General features: G+C 32.6%; 1 protein-coding gene across 1 annotated transcript in view; it reads right to left on the bottom strand.

Moving 5' to 3' along the window:
- LOC148282255 (uncharacterized) overlaps window positions 1–20,250 on the bottom strand; it is a 160,442-nt gene that overhangs the window by 19,733 nt on the left and 120,459 nt on the right. The window contains exon 4 of the mRNA XM_088225371.1: window positions 15,197–15,430. Coding sequence (XP_088081497.1) covers window positions 15,197–15,430 — 234 coding nt within the window. The remainder of the gene's footprint in view (window positions 1–15,196; window positions 15,431–20,250) is intronic.

The following is a 20,250-nucleotide window of genomic DNA, read 5'->3' on the forward strand; positions in this document are numbered from 1 at the left end:
TTCTGTACTTAAAATGTAAGCATTGTGTGTTAATTAAGCATGTATATTAATTTACGCTAGTTATTTAACATGCCTATTATTTTACATTTGAACTTTCCTGAAAGTCTCTACTTAAAACTAATTTATTTTAGTAAGTCGAAACATGAAGAATCATGCAGGTATTTATTTATTGTATTTGGTGCCTAACTCAACGCGGATTTTATAGCGAGTCGGGGCAAGTTTACAGTCATGGGTCGATTTTGGTTGTGCCTAAAAGCTGTGTTTCTGAACCAAATAAATATATATATATATACTGCTGTATAAGTAATGTAAGTACATGCATATTTACTTATTTTAAAAATAATCATATTTATTTATTTTACAGAAACAAACAGTTGACAATGATATAATAACATAAAAAAGATACGGTTTAAGGACAGACCAGCGAAGTTTTTAAATAAAAATCATACATATGAAATTGGGGTACAACAAAAGGGTGTGTTTATGTGTATGTGTATGAGAGTAAGTGTATAGGTGTGTTGGCGTGTATGTGGGAGTAGAGTTAGTGTTCAGGTGTGTGTAAGTGTGAGCATCATTAAATAGCAAGTGGGATCGTATCTCAGCCAGAAATAATCATATGTATATAATAAAAAAACAATATTAATTATTTTTATTAACGCTAGATAACATTTTAGTCTCGTCTCTAAACGAGTTCTTCCGAAAACTTCTTGGGAATATTATATAAAAATGTTTCCTTAATAAATTCAACTCAATTGTAATCATTTAAATAATTAATATTACGTGAAAAAAGGTTTGCATTGTAAATCCTTGACCAGATAATACATAAGTACAAATATCGACCAATATTAAATTTTATCTTATTTTGATTAAGTTCCTTCCTTGAGAAGTCGAAATATAAATATAGGAAAATTGCCAACATAAAGTACCTCAATTTTAGGGCTCACACAGAAAAGCTCCGAAACGATATTATCGTTTCCAACCCGCGATAAGTTACACCCATCTAGATAAGGTATCGAGTGTTTAATCAGGTTGTCACGTCCTACAACCGAAAAAACGGCTTAGTTAATACGCATTGTCTTTAGGGGTCGTGGGGCAAGCCGGATTTCCCGGTAACGATATTTTCAGGGATAAAAGCGTAATATAAGCTATAAGTTGTTCAATGTTCAGGAATAGTAAAAAAATTCTCATTAATTCATCGAATAAAATAATTTATTGTTTATTTTTTTATTTCCGCTTCATATTTTTAAAATCTAGTTCTATTTTTTATATTATTCAAACCGTTATATTGTTGTACTATATATTCTATGAACTTTAATGATAATTACATTTTGTATACTGGTTTTTGCTTGATACTTTATAGGTATGATTTATATTCTATTACTTTGTTAAGTTTTTAATGTTATTTCTTTTATTTGGATTGCTATTTTTTTAATTTAATTTTAATTCATAATATTGTTTCTAATGATTTTCTTTCTTTTTTTTTCGTTCCTACGTATAAAATTATTAATTATTTCAATTTACTGTATATTTTATTGTTGTAAATTATTCTGACTTTACACGGCCACAGCCTGAAAAGCCACTACATGTTAGTGAATATGTATACGAATGTAATTTGAAATGAATAAGCGGAGACTTACTATCCCATGGACGGGACGGTGTAATACACATTAAATTACCAAATCGATAGAAGTTACCTACTGGGGGTGGAGTGGGGAAGTATGGTCAGAGGTAAGTAAAGAGCGATAATGTTTTACAGTTCGGCCTTCTCTCCTACCCTATCCCGGACACGGCACTGAACGATGTTAAAGCGAACTCATTTACACTGGAATCGGGGGAATAAATTCACAAAATGAATGAGTTACTTTATTTTTATTATTTTATATTTTCGATCGCACAAGAGCCTGCGCAAGCTTCTTGAGCAAGAAGAAAAAATAAAGAAATATTGACATTCACACACAAAAGAGAGAGAAAATATCACTTTCAAATATTGAAATAGAAATTGGTAATATTAAAAACCTTGAAACGAGGCATTACAAATAGGTCATCTACATTTAATACACACAGACAATTAAGGATAACTTAAAGGTGAACATAAACTTAAAGGACACTAAAAAGATCGCCAAATATAAATACGAAAACAATCTAATATCAAAACGCTTCATCTAACTTCTAAAGATTTTAAACCCTTAATAATCCGACAAGTAAAAAATATTACTGTTAAAATTGGCACAAATAACACTTTCTCTACTGAATAATAATAAAAACATATTTAAAACGAGGAATTTATCTATAGATAAATACAGAATTCCCAATTTGAAAACAGCGTTTTTACGACACAAAAGCGAAAAAAAGGTTGATAATTATTTTTTTTACCGCGTGCAATCGTATTAACGCAGGCGGTAAGAGACCCGTGAAGTCTGAGACATGCATTATCGACAGAATCAAGAAAGGGGAGCTGCGTTGGTTTGGACATGTAAAGCAAATGGACAGCGCAAGAACGGCAACAGCCCTCTAAAACGTGCCGTTTAATCTCTAAAGCTCTTTAACCAACCAAGCCGTTTAACCAACTGAGCCACGCCGCCTGTCGTGTATCCTAACAAATGCATTCTGGGGTTAACAAACAGTAGTTGCGCGATACCCAAAGAAACTTTAATGAATACTCGAATGTTAAGGACGCCTTAAGAAAAACATTGGTTATAAATATTACATACATACATAGTCATTACAAAAAATATAAAACAATAATTTAAAAATCAATGTGATTTGTTTTGCTGTTAATTTTTATGTGTTTTTAACTAATAATGACAACTGATGGCAGTTCACATGATCTACATTTCTGTTGAATAAAATCTGAACAAGAAAATAATGCATACAGGGGATAAAGGATGGATGTCAGATAAATACTGGAAATATAGCGATAGTTGAATATTAATGAAAAACATCTTAGATGATCTAAAACAGTATAGGATATTTACAAGTTTCTTTATATATATATTTTTTTTAACGTTTGAACCACTTACTTTGCGGAACATTATTATTCAATATATTAAAATTAAATAACTTTGCTTTTTCTATGTACCACTTTATTGCTTATATAATTTAATAACCAACTAGTTGCGGCAAAACACTATGCCCTCTTCAGGGTTAATTACAAACAAAATGCTACAAACTTTTTGTTTGTGTTTTGCCGCAACTAGCTGGTTATTAAATTATAAAAAAATAAAGTGGTACATAAAAAAGGGTTATTTCATTTTAGTATACTGAATTTATAAGATTATTTAAATCTCCATAAGGTTTGAAAAGTTAAAAACGTTTTATCTTAAAACTTCATTTTTTGACATTTACCCTTAATATTATGTGGTGTCCGTGAAAAAATAGAGACTTTTAGGGGCATAAGACTTGAAAGTGCGATACACTACCTTAATAATAATAATGTATGTATTGTTATCGTTCTTCCGGGCTGGATAAACAGGAGTGGCAATCGTAGTCCTGCGGGGGAGGCCGTTTGTCAGAACAATGATTTATTTATTCCCTCCCGAGTCGCGTAATGCGAAACTCTATTTGAACGTCTGTCAAACAATTCGCGGCTTCAAATATATTTTCCGTTTAGTTAAAAATCCAACGCGACTTTATTTCTAAATAAAGGATGAAATTTAATAAAATAAAAAATTAAAACCAACCAATTTTTGATTGTTTTCAAACACAGCAAGTTAAACTATTTTCTTCCCGTCTATAGAAAGATGGTGCAAAATGTGTGTAATAGGTCATTGTTATTATTTTTATTGAATTATGCTTTTCTATGTGATGATAATTTTTATGTCTATAATTAACTTTAAACCCCCTATTTTTAAAGAAAAATAGGTAAAAGTAATAAATTTGATATTATAACAAAACGTATCTCTACTTTTTAAATTATAGCATCAAACATAAATTATATGTTTATGTTTGTGTATGTTTTATATGTGCGTTCATGTGTGTGTGCGTGGATGGCTCGGAGTGTGCATTCGGTATTTTTATTTATTTTAATTTATTAATCCATGGTAAATGCAAATGTTAACAATGATTCTTTTCTCACTTAAAGTACTTATTTATTTTTTTATTTTTTTGTCACATTCAATGTTTACATCTTTTGCATAATTTATGAAAACTTAATTGGTTTGTTAATGTGAAAAAATTGTTGTTTTTAATACTTATTATGTATGACTGTACGTTTTCTGAATAAAATAAAATGAAAAACACAAGAAAACGATCCGTTTATGCGAAAACATGAATAAATAAAAAAAAAACAGCAAGGGTGGAAAAATCCCACAGGTCTGGTCCATTTTGATCAAATTTTCTAGAGTGAATTGATTTTTATTATACTATTTTTTTTTTAGCGGCACGCAAACGTAGCAACCAGTACGCCATAAGGACGACTAATTTCACTATATTTACTTTTGGAGGATTTTTACCTAAAAGTAGTAATTAACTTTAAAATAATAATAATAATAATCAATCCTCCCGAATGTTACCGTGTCGCGTGGTGTGAAATTGGCCTAAAATTGCTAAAGTTACTAAATTTAGTCAGATTTACAACGAAAAAAATATTGGAGAAATTTTGTAGTTTCGTATACAAGAAATTATACAAAGGCATGCTAGGTTAGGACGAATTTTTAGAGTTGCGCACTTTACATCTCACGAAAGTCACCCAAATTATCGATGTTTTATTTGTTCGGTGAGGTACCGAAACAGTGGTTCTTCAAAAAAGTTGAAAGCAAAAGATAAGAGAAAGAGAATAAATGTTCTATACCGAGTAGGACGGTAGAGGAGTTAATAAACGCAGCTCGTAAAAGTGGAAATCTTTTGTACGTAACCTTTAAACGCAGTTAATTTTGTCCAGAACAGTGGACCATTGAATTGTCTAGAGGACAAAAGTACGGTGAAATTAGAAAACTAATAAGAGATAATAGTGGACGATGCTTAAATCATTTTCTATGGTTTATGTTAAGCACCGTATTAGTCATTTTGTGCAACAATGCGCTTTAGCCTATAGGTACACACCCGTAGAATATACAGTACTAAGTATTATAGAAACTAGAGGCTTTCAATAGCACACTTCTAACAACACGATATCGTGTTTCCTAGTAGGGGAATGGAGGGAGATGACAGAAGGGGCAGGGGCCGCCTTGCATACAAAGTGTTCCGAGTGAATGTCATGTTGTGCTAGGGAATAAATTTTAAAATAAGCTGAAAAGGGCAGATTTTCAATTGAAGTAGCGCTTGATTCCAACGAATAAGTCCATATAAAATACTGAGCTAAGTTAAATGTTTTCATTTATACATTTTATAGAAACATACAGACGACGATGATCGAAATATATGTATAATAAGCAAGGTTGAAAGACAGACCAGCGAGACAGAAGTTTCGAAATAATAATCATACATATTAAATTATGGTACATGTGCGTGCGTATATATATATATATATATATGTGTGTGTAAGTGCGTGTGTTGGTGTGTATATATAAAAGAGTAAGTGTTCAGGTGAGTCTAAGAGCGCGCATCATTAAAAAGAAAATGGGAGTGTATCGCTGCAAATGGAATGAGTCGTAATTATCTTGTAGTAATTTGGAGTTTACATCCGTTGTGTGGAGCCCACAATACATAACAAACATAGAAAGGATTAAAAATGCCCAACGAAAATTTTTAAAATACCTAGATTATAAAAACAATAAAACGCTTTGTACTTACAGCCAATCTGCCAAACATAATGGTTTTTTCACCCTAAAATTGTATCAGAATTATGCTATTTACATAAATTATTAAATAATAAAGTAGACTCTTTTAACCTACTCTCCAAAATTAATCTCAATGTCCCCTTTCGAGTGACAAGAAATAAGTATTTGTTCCATCTGCCAGTCTGTAGCACTAACTATGCACAACACTCTTTCCTCTATCGTTCTTGCTCTAACTATAATGTTTTTTTTTTTTCATCTATTGATATATTTTACATGCCCCTTAATTTATTTAAAAATAAATTAAAAATCCTCTGGCTGCGATACGATCCCACTTACTATTTAATGATGCTCACACTTACACACACCTGAACACTTATTCCTACACTAATACACATAAACACACATCTACACTTACTCTCATACAAACACATAAACACATATTTTTGTTGTAACACAATTTAATACTCGTAATATGTATGATTCTTATTTAGAAATTTTGCTGGTCTGTCTTGAAACTGTATTTTTTTTAATGTTACTATATAATTTTCGACTGTTTGTTTCTTCAAAATAAATAAATAAATAAATAATAAATAATTTTGTAATAGTCTAAAAATCATTGTCGTACTTGAAGTGGCATTTTCTTCGTGTATTCATACAGTTCGTGTTTCCTGTCACAATTATTTCCTTACATATAGTGGTACATGGGTGGTGTAGTGGTCAAGACGCTTGACTCACGCACGGAAGGTTCCGGGTTCGATTCCCGGTGAGAACACAAAAAAAAAGTGATGTTTCTCAAGCCTGGGTGCTCTGTGATGTAATTCACCACTGTAATTAGGCCTCCTGGCCTGTTGTGGTGCAAAAAAAAAAGTAAAAAATGGGACACGTAATTGGTAAACTCATTGCAGCGTATATCGGTCATTTATTGGAAAGCAAAACTCTTAGCCTGACATTTATGTTGAGTTTTTCTACTGACATTTCTTGGTGTAACTGCATTTTAATTATAATAATAAAAATACCGACATCGACAGACCAGACTGGCGATGTCGGTCACGGCGAAACCCGGTCACTGGAAAAAAATTATAAATAAAGGTGGAATAAAATTATAGACGTAATTTTATTACTATAACATTTATGTGTTTAATACTTTGTTTTAAACATTTTATTGAAAAAACGAGGGAAAACATTTCTGAGAACAGAATATAGAAGTCCAAGCATTTACGGGGCTTATGACCTGTCATTGGCTGGCTTAAGTGAAAACTTTACCACGCCATTCTGTCCTTGTTTGGATATGCAAATTTTCTTAACTCTTCCGTCGGTTGACTTTCGCGTGCAGCCTTTATTATTTGATATTTGTAAGCAATACAACATAATAATGATTATTCTAAGAGCAATTTCCACACTAACCGATTGCATAAAATACACAAAAAGTGAAAAACGGGTTTAAAACAAATAAATTATTACTTATTGTTATTCAAAACGTTAAATTATACTGCATGAATGTTCATTACAAGCAAAAATTTAAAAGCGCGTTGAAATATTGTCGAAAACAAATCGACAATATTTCAACACGCTTTTAAATTTTTGAAAAAAACAAATGCATAATTTCTAACAAACGCGGCACATCGCTTAACCAAAACTATAGAAATGTTTGGTATATGCTAAAAACAGTATTTTTTAAAGGAATAACCCGCGAAGCCTCTATTTTAGAGGCTTGTTAGCGGGTGGAAAAGACGGGATATGAGAGTAAATTATGAAAAACACATCTAATATTTTGTATGAACAAGGTGAAGACATAAAATAGGAGGGTTTCGGTAGGAACAAAAGAGAACGATCATAAGTGATTCGGAATTAACAGAAAGGTAATAAATAATGTTTCAGGCGTAGAATAATTCAGAATTTTCTAACAATTAAATGAACTGAACAAATTCAGCCGGATATAAGGAACTTTGTTCGGAATACAAACCTGAGAAAATACTTGCGAGAAACAAAACTAACCATCTGTAATTAGTTCGGCAATCGAGGCATGCTATTGCTAAGCGATATCTAATAGGCGTGTAACTGAATTAATGCGAGTAAACTTTAAGCGAAAGTGAGAATATTACTTATTGTTTATTAGTGTACAATACTTCTTCCGGACTGAAGTTAGATTGTCCGCAGTAAATGATTCTCATCGTTACGCGTGTGAGTAAAGAGAGAAAACAATGCTTCAATGTTATCAACGGGACAATCAAATGGCAACCGGGTGACAAACGCCTGGTTTGTTTTACTAAAGCCAGTAGAGACATGAACAAAGGATTTCGATTAAACGTGACGGACATTATTTCCTGAAAGACAAAGAAAGGATATTCCAGCCCTGTAATTGCGGGTAAACGATGCAAGGCGTAAACACATATATATATTTAATTAATGAAAACTATTTACTAATGTGGGTGTACAAAAAACTAGACTTCCATATTTCCTTCTCTAAAATGTCCGTCTCCGTCTCTGTTATTTGTTTCAAATCCTTTCGTTATACACTTTATATGTTGAGGAAAGAAACACATAGTAAGAAATGCATAAAAATCTTTGTGTTAACAGATTTTTCAGAAGCGATAAAGGATTCGTTGAAGGGGTAATATGAAGGTCTAGGCTGAAGGATACAGAAAACAAGAAAAACCGAGAAAAACATGGCACGGCTAGATCAAACAAATAATCAAAGTTTGATACGTAAAAAATCGAAAAATCAGCGTGCATGCGTGAGAAGACGTATAAATGTAGAAGACATAGCGGGTATGTGGCGTTCTATCCTTTGTGTCTAGCCCTAAAGAGAAACAACGTGATGGTTTGTTTGTTTGTATGCATTTACCGGGCTTATCGGGACAGGTCGTAAATGCAAAAACCAACGTTTTCATATCTTCTTAAAGGAATTTCGTTTTTTAAAATGATCTGGACACACTAAAAAATAAAAATAATGATTAATTTTACAGTTGTGAAGTGTGTTTCTTAAGTTTAATACGATCGTATTTTTTATTTTTATTTTAGCGAATGAATTAAAAATAATCTCTCTTTTCATGTGGATAAAAATGATACTGCGTTGATAGAAAGCAGCCAAAGCTTTTAGTCATTACATTATGTAAAAGTCTGGAAAGTTTTGACCGAGCCTTAATCAGTCCCAAGTGGCAGTTAGAAAATTCTCATTCCAGTTCCCCGAGGAAGGCCTCGCTTGGCGTCTTTGTTCGTCAGCTGAGGAAAATTCCACTAAATGAGAGAGCCTCTTTACATCCTCTTAAGTTTATTGATTCGTTTCAATCGGAACATTATTTAGTAGCACCCACTCCGAGACAATGAGTAATTAATTCAATCACTTTCAAATATTTCGTTTGGGTAGTTTTCAATCATATCAAGATATAGATTTTAATATTTCACTTGCTTCCCTTTGAAGCACGGTGGAAAAAATCTGATTTACTTTTGCAGTTGATAGTGATTGTCATTTAATCCCTGTGTACATTCAAATATATTACTTATTAACAAGATTTTAACAGTAAAAAATAAGTATCGTATATTTTATTACTTTTCTAACGATGTTTCACTGTTTATCATAAATCTTATAAACTTTATAAATACTGTGCTTTAACATTATTATTTTTAACCATATCTATTAACTATGGTTTTCCTTTACTATATTCTGCTATATCTTTTTTGAAATTAATTTTTATTTATTATATTTTAATGATGTAATAACTTATATTTACATATAAGTGATTATTTTTAAAAATACTTGGTACACTTCCACTTATTTATTTTGACTAATTAGCGCTCTCAATTGAATATTATACATCCTTACACTGTATAATATTCACCAGTCTGAAGATGCCCATTAGAGGGTGAAAGCGCTAATTGGTCAAAATAAATAAGTGGAAGTGTACCAAGTATTTTTTAAATTAATAACTTATATGTAAATATAAGTTATTACATCATTACAATGGAATTCCATCAAGAATTGTCAATAAATAATTTAAATGAAATATTGTATTTTATTTTATTTTATACTTTTTTTGTTTTTTTTTTACAGTATACATAAGAGGTAAAACAGAGTATTAAAAAATAAATGATAATTACACAGAAATGAAATACATATAAGCAGTAAAAATAGTAAACAAAAAAAATCTAACAAAGGCATGGCCTGTTCGTGAATATACAAGAAATGTTTATGAATTTTTGCTCCTATAATAAATATGCAGTTTTAATATTTTTGTGTAACATAAAGAGAAAAGAAAATACTCTGTAAAAGATTCTAAGTATAACTATGTATTTATTACTATGTATTTTGTACAAATTGGCTACGGCCGTTAATAAATAAATTAAATTGCACCAATATTGACAAATATTTCCAACAGACATGGAAAACTTTGAAAAATAAAATTTCATATAAAGGCATTTATGAGGCACAAAACCGTTTTGAAAATTAATATTTCGTATGTTTTAACCAAATATTCCAATTTTGGAGTCATTTAAAAAAGGTCAGAAACAATTGTGGTTGGGGAATAGGAATCAGGTTGTGGTTTGTGAGTCTGCGACACTTCAACGGCTGATCAGTACCTACACTGAGTAAGATTCACCATGTCACCGATGTTTTGACATCCACATCCTCATTTCTTCAATTCTGATATTTATAATATGTTGATGCTTGGCGTTCCATTTTTAAAGAAGTTCTCCATTATTGGTAAACCTATATTATATATATTCGAATTGGAGACACTACATAGCTACACAATACTTATGCGAGTTATGTATGTGAAAGAGAGAAAAGCGGCACTTTAAAACGTACACAATATTCAATATTGAATTCACAAAAAGAAAGTAGACACGTTTCCAAAGTTGGATTCCTAATTTACATAGCGCTTTTCCAATGAAAGGGTTTAGAAAAATTTTCAGAATCTTTTAAAAATTTTCGATTTAATAATTTCACAGACAGTAAACGAGTGACAGAAATACAAATATTGAAATTATTGAACAAATAAAAATTACAAGTATTTTATGTACTTACGACTTTTTTTTATATAAATATTCCAAATACTTCATGTATTTTAAATAAGTGCGTAGATTTTTACGGTCATAGTTATCAATATGTATCTTTTTTTTGGTGTTCCCGAGCAAGTTGGATTCGTTCCGACGTTTCCGCTACCATTGCATGGTCCCTCTTAAAAGCAAACTGGAACCAATCCAACAAACACGGGATCACTGAAAAAAAGATCCACATTGATAACTATGACCGTAAAAATCTACGTACTACCTATTAATATTTTTTTTATTTGCATGACTACAAGACATGTTGAAAAAAAAAGATTTATTAAATTTTAAAGCAATGTGGAATTAACCGAATGGTAAATTAAAAACCAAACAAATATAAAAATGTAACTGTTTAATTTTAAGATCAATTTATTTATTATTGAACTCACAATAAAAAAATTTGCCCAAAAACGGAGTTTTAAACGAATTTATTGTTTAATTAAAAAGTACGTAAATAATTTATGTAGTTTTGACAAAACATTGTTATGTTTTTACTTATCTCTAATAAATGTCCTGAAAAATTAAAAATGACTCGCCGCACAGCTGGGGCGCACATTACGGGACATAAAGCCCGGGTGTTAGTTCTGAAGGAATCGGTATTTCCCTCAAGTTTATAAATTGAAGCGGAAAATAGATTACTTTTCAGGAGAACGAACCGGTCCCCGCAGACAATAACAAGCAACACTGTGACCATTTTTCAACCAGACGTTCCCTTATTAAACTAAACGGTTTGGAATTCTCATAAACACAAACGTCTGTGCTCGAGAGCACAATCTGGACCCTTACTACGTGTCAACTCTTTATTCGCTCGCCAGTCAGACATTTTCGCAATTTATTATGGAAAAACATGACATGTAAACGTTTTTCCTTTATCTACAACTTCATTGCGGAATCATCATGGCCGTTAATTATTACATTGAGTTCAGGTGAGCACTGAAATATAACAGAAAAAATAATGTTAATTTACAATCAATTACTGGTAATCGAATCAAACCTCATACATGGAAGCCCAAAGCAATTTTAACTATAAAACGTGGTTGCGTGAGTGGTTGGTGGGTTGGGGTCCACCTATCAACCCCTCCTGTGATTTCCCAACCTCAAATATTTATTTATTCTCCTCGTTGCTATGGCCATGGGTAGCTACGGTTGCTATGAAACAACATTAACAATCTCGTTTTTTTTTTTCACTTCACAATTTGTTCTGTCAACAACCGCGTGTATCATTTTTTATCTGCCCGCATCCGCTCGCCTTTTAATCATCTGGCCGCATCCGCACACCTTTACATGTTCTGACCGCCGGCGCCGCGCCGCCACATTCTTCGAAATATTCCTCGCATAAACACAATGAAAGTGCTGTGTTCGCCGAAAAAGGGAAATACTACCCAGAAGCCGGGACTTGGAGATTTAACATCCGGATTCCTATCTCCGATCATCTTTCCTGACTTCCCAAATGTAGGATTTTTGTCTGCTTTGGTTTTTTTGGCCGCATACTGTTTTGTCCGCATCTGCCATCGTCGAGCAAACGCATGTTTCTTAACCCGCAAAAATTAACACAGATCAACGATTCATTCAAGTAATACCCACGCAAATTGTAAATCACCACCCCAACACGAAATAAACTCATATCGATGTACGCCCGTCAAAAACGTTTTCTGATAATTTAAAATTACAACATTTTTAATATGTTCGACTAGACGCTTTTCTAGAATTACACAAATGAAACCAACAAAAAATCTCTCTTTGAGCAATTGGTTGCGTCGATATTAACTCATTTTATTTAGAATATAACACATGGGTACATTTAAAATGATCACCAAAATTTGAAACATACTACTTGCATCTTTTACCCACCTCGTTCTCTCAATAAAATTAGTAAAGATCTCATCGCCGCGCCGACCAGATAACCGCTTACCGCTATCCGCCGCGCTTTTAATATAATATATTAAATACAATATTTACTAAATATATACCTACCTGTATGATTTCCGCATACAATAAATAAACGTAATTATGGGGAATTTCCCGCGTTCATCCAGGTTATAGCTATATTTAAGTATTGTATGAAAGGGAAACGTTTGATTTGTAAAAGAACGGAGATCTAAAATATTCCACAACCAATGGGTAAAGAACTTCCAAACTAAGTATTCTCATTATTTGAAATGATGTTTCTACGACTACCTACAAAATGCTTTATGGGGCCAGAGGCAATTCCATAGTTGCGTACAAAAACAAGGGACCCTTTGTGTGCAAATGAGATATTAATTTACGCAAACCGTTGAAGTCAAGGGCGTAATACTCTTTTTTTAAAAGAACGAGCATTGCGCAATACCGAATTTTCGTTTGCTGGAAATTAAATGGATGAAAGCCTAGGTAAATAATATGTTTGGGAAGCTATTTTTCTATTTCACTTCCGAATAAAGAAGCGTGGACTAATACAATCTATGAAATATGGAGAAGAGTGGTGGGAAAACTAATAAAGTCACATGTTTGGCGATTTTCCTGAGTTACAATTAACTTATACAATAACGTAGTAATATTCGATAATCATAAATGTCCGTCAAGTTGTAGCATCTTTTTGTGCTTAATGTTCTGAGATAGCAAGGCTCCGATCCCGTATACGAAATAATATTGCGGGACCCATTTATATTTTACAAAATCGTGGCAAACTGTCTGAGAAGCCGTGGATTGGAGCTTTGGAATATTAATTACATACAGCACTTCGAATAAATAAAATAAATTACTTTTCCATTGATTTATATTTCCCAAGTATTTCACAGGGGGCCATATTACCCGGCGAAACTTATTGTTTTTGGCATTTTAACATTACATTATGTTTTGTAAAAACGAAATCAGGAAATAAGTCTAGCGACCCTCGTGGATTAATGGCGAAAACTAAATTTGCTTCGCGCACGGAGGTCCTGCCCTCGATTTCTCTATCAAACTAAGCGGACTAAAGTGTAAATTATTCATTATCATTTTCATTTTATAAATTAGAACTTTGACAAATAAATTTCACTAATCTAATGTTTTATAGAAATACTAGAGTTATTATTATTTACTCGAATATTTAAATTTTCAGACTATTTCCTAAAAGTCGTAAATAACTTGTGCTGGAAAATGGAAATCGAGATGTGGTAGTGGCATTTGAACCTGGGACCTTTGGTCCGTGAGTCCACAATACTAACTCGGGACCACGGCCCGATTCAAACACATGAATAAAAAATGTGTATCTATTGCATTCGTTGTTTTTAATTGTTTATAACCTCTGTATATATAAGAGCCCTTTGGGCGTCAAAAAAATAATAAATAACTCACCTGTATCGATGTATACATGTTAAATCAAATTTCCTTATTGAATTATAATATATATAGGGTTAACAATTAAACCGTGACTATAAAACATTAAACTCTTTATTGCTCACTAGTTCGACCCCATCTAGAATACGCTTCTCCTATTTGGTCTCCATTCTACAGGACTCATATTGACCATATCGAGTCTGTCCAACACAGTTTTCTAAGAAAAGTGGCATGGTTGCTCGGATTACAAAGGGGTAATTATTCCTATTTTGAAATAGAGCAATCTCTTAATCTGTCTTCATTGGAGAGACGTAGAACTGAGATGGACTTATATGCATTTTCAAAATACTTATACCCGTATGCAGAGACAAAACTTAAGGTAAGGAAAGTACATTCTAATCTCAAACGCGGAAAATAACCCGAAGGTGAAAACAATAGAATGTACTTTCCTCACCTTAAGTTTTGTCTCTGCATACGGGTATTAATGCTTTAAGTGATGTCCCATCTCTGTTGCAATCAATTTCTTTTCATGTTCCCAACCATGTCACCAGAAGTCAAAATCTGCTATTTACTAAATCTTCTAAGAGCAACTTTGGTTTTTATGCCTCAATGTCCAGAATGTGTAGATTAGTCAATTCATCACACGACTTGGAATTCTTTGGGATAGATCTTCCGGCGTTTCGTAGATCTCTTCGCGACTAAACAGTGTGGGATGAAGTTGGATTGGCATGGTTTAACTCAAAGTTTTAGGTCTTTCGTTTTTTTGAATATATTGTATACAATTATTGTTTTGCCCTTGTTTGTCTTTGCTAAATAGTTTTATGTTCTTTTTGTTCAGTTTCTTGCATTTATGTTTCTTCGTGTAACTGTTGTAATTGGCTAAGGCCGTATATATAATAAATAAAATAAAATATTTTACTTTTTTAAATAAATATTTGAGTTCTTATGATTTACCCAAATATTTCCATTTTGGGGCCATTTTTAAAGAGATGTCAATAACTGACTATGAAAATTGGGAATCGATTTGGGGTAGTGTGGGGCTTTAACATATGACTTCTGATCCGGGACTCTGCAACACTAGCCACGGGACCACGACCCGATTCAAATACAAGAATTTATCTTTAAAAACTCACCGATAATGTTGTTGTTCTGAGCGGCGTTGGCTTGCTGAAACAGCATGTGCTGGTGTTGTAGGTGCTGCTGCAGCTGCTGCTGCAGCGCGTACTGCGCCTGCGCCGGGCCCCCGCCCAAGCCCCCGCCCAGCATGCTCACGCCACCCTGCGGGGGCGCCCCCGGGGGCGCGCCGCCGGCGGGGGCGGCAGCCGGCCCGAAGAGGGGCGCGGTTGTATCAGTCTCTTCCTCTTCACCTGAAAGAAAATACTCATAAAATTCACACCAAATTCAAACAAAAATAATAAAGTACCTAATACATAAAAATGTTTAAATTATTAAAGCTTTTTTTTTGTAACATCTAATTAGAAAACGTGTAAGCTTTTTAAGTAAAATATCAAACTTATGTTTAAGCATCCATTGACAAATTGCTTAAAAAGCGATTTATTATGATTTACACGTACATAATATTATGATTAATAAATTACAACAGAGATGGGGAACATTTTAGAAACGGGGAAATAGTAGGCTAGTCATTCACAGGAGCATGACCTGTCATCGGCTGGTTTAAGTTTAACATTTACCATTCTCCCTTTTTTTGAACATCCACTATTGTTTTTTTTAACTATGAAAATTTTTTTTTCTTCTTTTATGATGCCTTCTTTTTTTATAATATAAAAATAAATTAACAAATAAAACATCCAATAACAAAAATACCATAGTTTAACCGCATGGAGCTAAGGACACTCCATGAATATACCAATCGTAGAATATTTGTAATATATGCGTATTTTTAAAAAAATCATAAAAAATTTTGGGCCAAATAATTGTCACTAATCATTTTTGTAGTCCGTAAAATTTCTTTATCTCAAAATTTTGTTCGTATAAAATCATTACTAACAAAATAAACGTAAAATCTCCGATCATGGCGTTAATAGTATTAAATAAAAATAATTATAATAACATAAAAGTAAGACATTTAAAATTAAGGATGTAAAAATGTTGATATTTCCATTTTCATAAGTTTCTCTTTGATCTCGATTAAAAATAATTAATAGAGAGAATCAAGTAAAGCAATAATAAAGAAACAGCGAATAAGTTTATTAAGTAACGAAACTAAAATATGGTCTATTTTTCAAAAACACAAATAGGTCCCTACGTAAATTGAAACAATTTGCTATTACGATCGGAACACGTCAAACAGGCGAAGTGCTGTGGTAAAGCAAAATATTTGTACGGATCTATCGGTTCCTATAATATGTTCTAATATATTTTCCTAAATTACAATCTAATTAATTTCTGGCAGACTCAATAATTGACGTATTAGGTTTATGGATTTTCAATTAGCTTGGAGTTTATTTTTTAATTTGAGATAATTTTACCCTTTAGATGCGAAAATTTGAAAATGCAATAATCTTTGATTAGTTAGCATGCAAAAGATTTTTAAATTGTCCATGAAAAAAACGAATCCCTGAACATATTTAACATGGTCAAATAATCAAAAGAAAAATACAATATTTTCAAAACTAAAAAATACTTTCTTTTGTGAACCACTTTATTCGTTTATACTACTGACTTTCGAAAAAAACACATTGCCCTCTTCGGGAATATTTAACCAATAAAGTGGTTCACAAAATAATGTATTTTTAATTTCCAAAAATATTATGCATTACAATGATCGACAATGTTAGTGCTACAAACATCCAAAATAAAGATATATAATAAATTATTTTAGATTAATAAGAATTAAGATTCATTTATTGCATAAAATATAACATTTTAGGTTGTGAGGGATTAACATCATCATCATTACCTTTCCGCACCTAATGGTGCATAGGGCACTGCATTGGTACACCAATAGCAGCTTATCTTGATCATTTTTGTTACATGAAGGTAAGATGATCAGTCTTACGCTGCAGGTACCAGTCCAGGGACTTTGAAATATTGTAGTGTGAAAACACCCCTTTTTAAAATAAATATTTCATTTCAACCATGTCGGGAATCGAATCCGAGACTTCTTGTATAGTAGGCTATAACGCTGACCGTTACACCACGAGGCCGACGAAAGGGATGGAAAGATGTAAAACATCAAAGACATGTTTGAGAAAAAAAATTGTCTTGATTCGAAAATTCAGGTTCGAGTCAACATCTAGGTACTTTATCTAATTATCACGTGAATTTAGACTACCACATTTATTCAGTATCATGCACACGTTCCCTGTTAATTTGGGATAAAATCAAAGTTTGAAGGTCATTTTGAAGTCGAAACTCAGTTAAGAAACAAACAGCGGGTTCACCGAGCGATTCTAGAACCAGAGGGTGAGTTTCTCGTTTCTCAATACACTTTGGGAAATTATTTATCAAAACTTTCTCACCGTAACTAAAGCTCGACGAGAAAGCGTGCGGTTCCTGTTAAAACTAAAATACGTGCTAACATATATGGGCATCAAATACATTTATATCAAAATTGTCAATACTAGTAGAATACAAATTCGGCACGGGATCGCTATTTCCTTTTTAAATGACTTAGACCAAAAATGTGTATTTACTGGCACCTTTGTCGAAACACAATTTGGCCGCGACTAGGTCCACGGGCAGGGTTGCCAACCCTCTCGGAATTCCGGGATTCTACCGGAAATACGCCATTAATTTGTTAATCTCTTTAATCGATTGCTGTATAATGATTACCGTTTATTGCCAAAAGTTCGTTAAGTTCTTGGATTTAAAAAAAAGGAGATAGACTTTGATTTTGTTTTTAATTGTGAAGATGAATGTAGGAAATGAATTTTTAAAATATATTGCATTTATTCATCAATCACAAATGCCGCAGCTTGGTGTGGTTTTGGTGTAGTAAATTGACTCTTGTCAAAAAGTTCGGATTCTGAGCGCAATGCAAAAAAAGTAAAATTTTAAGAAAACATAGCCACAGAGTCGTTGTTTTGTCGTTTTTCACTAATAATAACTTTCGAAATGACATTTTGTGAACTCATATTTGATTTTAGTCGGTTTTCCTTTACCTCCTTGATTTTCGGTCGATTTTCGGTCGCTGTCCACGGGGGCGCGGAGGAGGAACCGGGAGGAGATTCTCTACTCCCCTACAAGTGCGGGAGACATGGCCAGTTAGATCGGACACAGGACGGTACGTGAGAGAAATACAAGAGCTAGGAATAAACGACGTAACGAATCACCTCGGTACTCGGTACACGGGCAACTGAGAACGAGCGGCATAAAACACAGAAAAACAAATGACGCAAACGAAAATTTGAAACACACTCATCTGTTACCTAGCGCGAGAAATGATGTTGAAACAAAGGACTGCGGAAAGAAAAATGTTTACTGTAAACTACATATTGGGTAAGTGATAAAGTACGGGATTGAAATAATAAAAGAACGAAATACAAACACTAAAATGAAATCTTGCGCCTTTGTTTCCTACATAAAGCGACCGTTCTCTGAATTCCCAAATCAAATAAGTGCTCAGCTGTGGTGAATTCAAGAAGTCGAGAAAACCAGGAGATCAGATATCTCTCAGTAAGAGAATTCAATATCATATCCAAACCCAAAACCATATTTAGAAACAGAAAACACGTTTCGGATACATATGTCACACCAAGCAAGCTATTTTAAATGTAATTAAATTTGTAACAATAGAAAAAGTTAGCAACATCCTGGATGGTTTACACCGTACGCGTACTACTAATTTACAAGAATTTTATAACCACCTGTTTTAAGTCATATGAAAATAAATATTTATTTAGTGATAGGTTTTCTTTTATGAAATGAAATGAATAAACGAAAATCTGTAAGAGGAAGCTATTTTACGAGCAATTTTTTAAGTGAACAAAATGGTTAATTGTATTGTTGTATAATCACTAAACCTTTTAGATGTTTATTTATTATTATATACGCCCAGAGGGCTTTTACATGACAGGTACTAAATTAATATGTAGGTCTAATAAACATGTATTTAGTAATTATAATTTTTTTATAGTATCGAATTACAATACGTTTTATAGATATACATAAAGATCAAATTTTACATAAAAGAAATACAGTTACATGATTAATTTTTTTTTAAATTATAACCATTTTAGGCAGAAAAAAATAGGTAAACACTAGGTATTATTTAAGTGCAGGTAAGTTTTGTACAAAAAGTCTGTGATTTTTACAGCATTCGAATAATGAAAGTAATTTTGATTCTTACATTTATTTATTTGATATTTAATTTTTAATCTAAAAACGGATAGTGTAAAACGAAAAATCAAGTTCTCATCACTCGTTTCCGAGCCGGCGAATTCTGACAATTAGAGAATAAATAAACATACACACCATTTTCAAAGCATATAAAAAAACATTAAAATTTATGAAAATGCACGGTTTTGTACAATACATGTAGGTACATAGGTTCACAAAAATAGCTCAGAAGCAATAATAAAACTATATAAAATTTCGTGTCGTCACTGAGCAATTTTAGGAACAATTTACAAGAGGTAAATCGTGATCTCGTATTACATATTTAAGATATAAATACACTGAAATCAACATGTTAAAAAATTCATATAGAAATAATAAATTACGTAGGCTCAGTAAGAAACAGAAGTCTCGAGAGGCAAAATTTCAATAGCGAGTAATATGTCATCAGCGATTCACGTCTGCGTCAGTATTTTATATTTAAAAATAATAATATGATTATACGTACAGTGAATTCTTTCGCAAATAATTTTAACATTTCCCTCTTGAACATAAAAATAAATTATTTTGCATATGCGGCAAGTTTCCCTAGCAAAATGCTAATATGAGTGTTTCAAAAAGCTGACGCGTCAACTGACTGGGAATTTGTTTATCAAGGAGTAGTTTCGTAACTCCGCAATGGGTGTTCAACAAATAATATGCGAGAGTGTCGATCACGGGAAAGTTTCAGGATTAGGTGCTAGAGACCTAAACTCGGGAACTAGAATCATCCCTTTAATTCAATAAAAGTTTACTAAGTTTGAAGAAAATCTACGCCAAGTGTACTTTACACATGCGACGTTACATACCAAATTTGAAGTTTTAAAACGATTCGTAGGTATACAAA

This window comes from Micrasema longulum, unplaced genomic scaffold (genome assembly GCF_059751315.1).
Source record: "Micrasema longulum isolate JH-2025_06_02 unplaced genomic scaffold, ASM5975131v1 h1tg000350l, whole genome shotgun sequence".
Taxonomy (NCBI): domain Eukaryota; kingdom Metazoa; phylum Arthropoda; class Insecta; order Trichoptera; family Brachycentridae; genus Micrasema; species Micrasema longulum.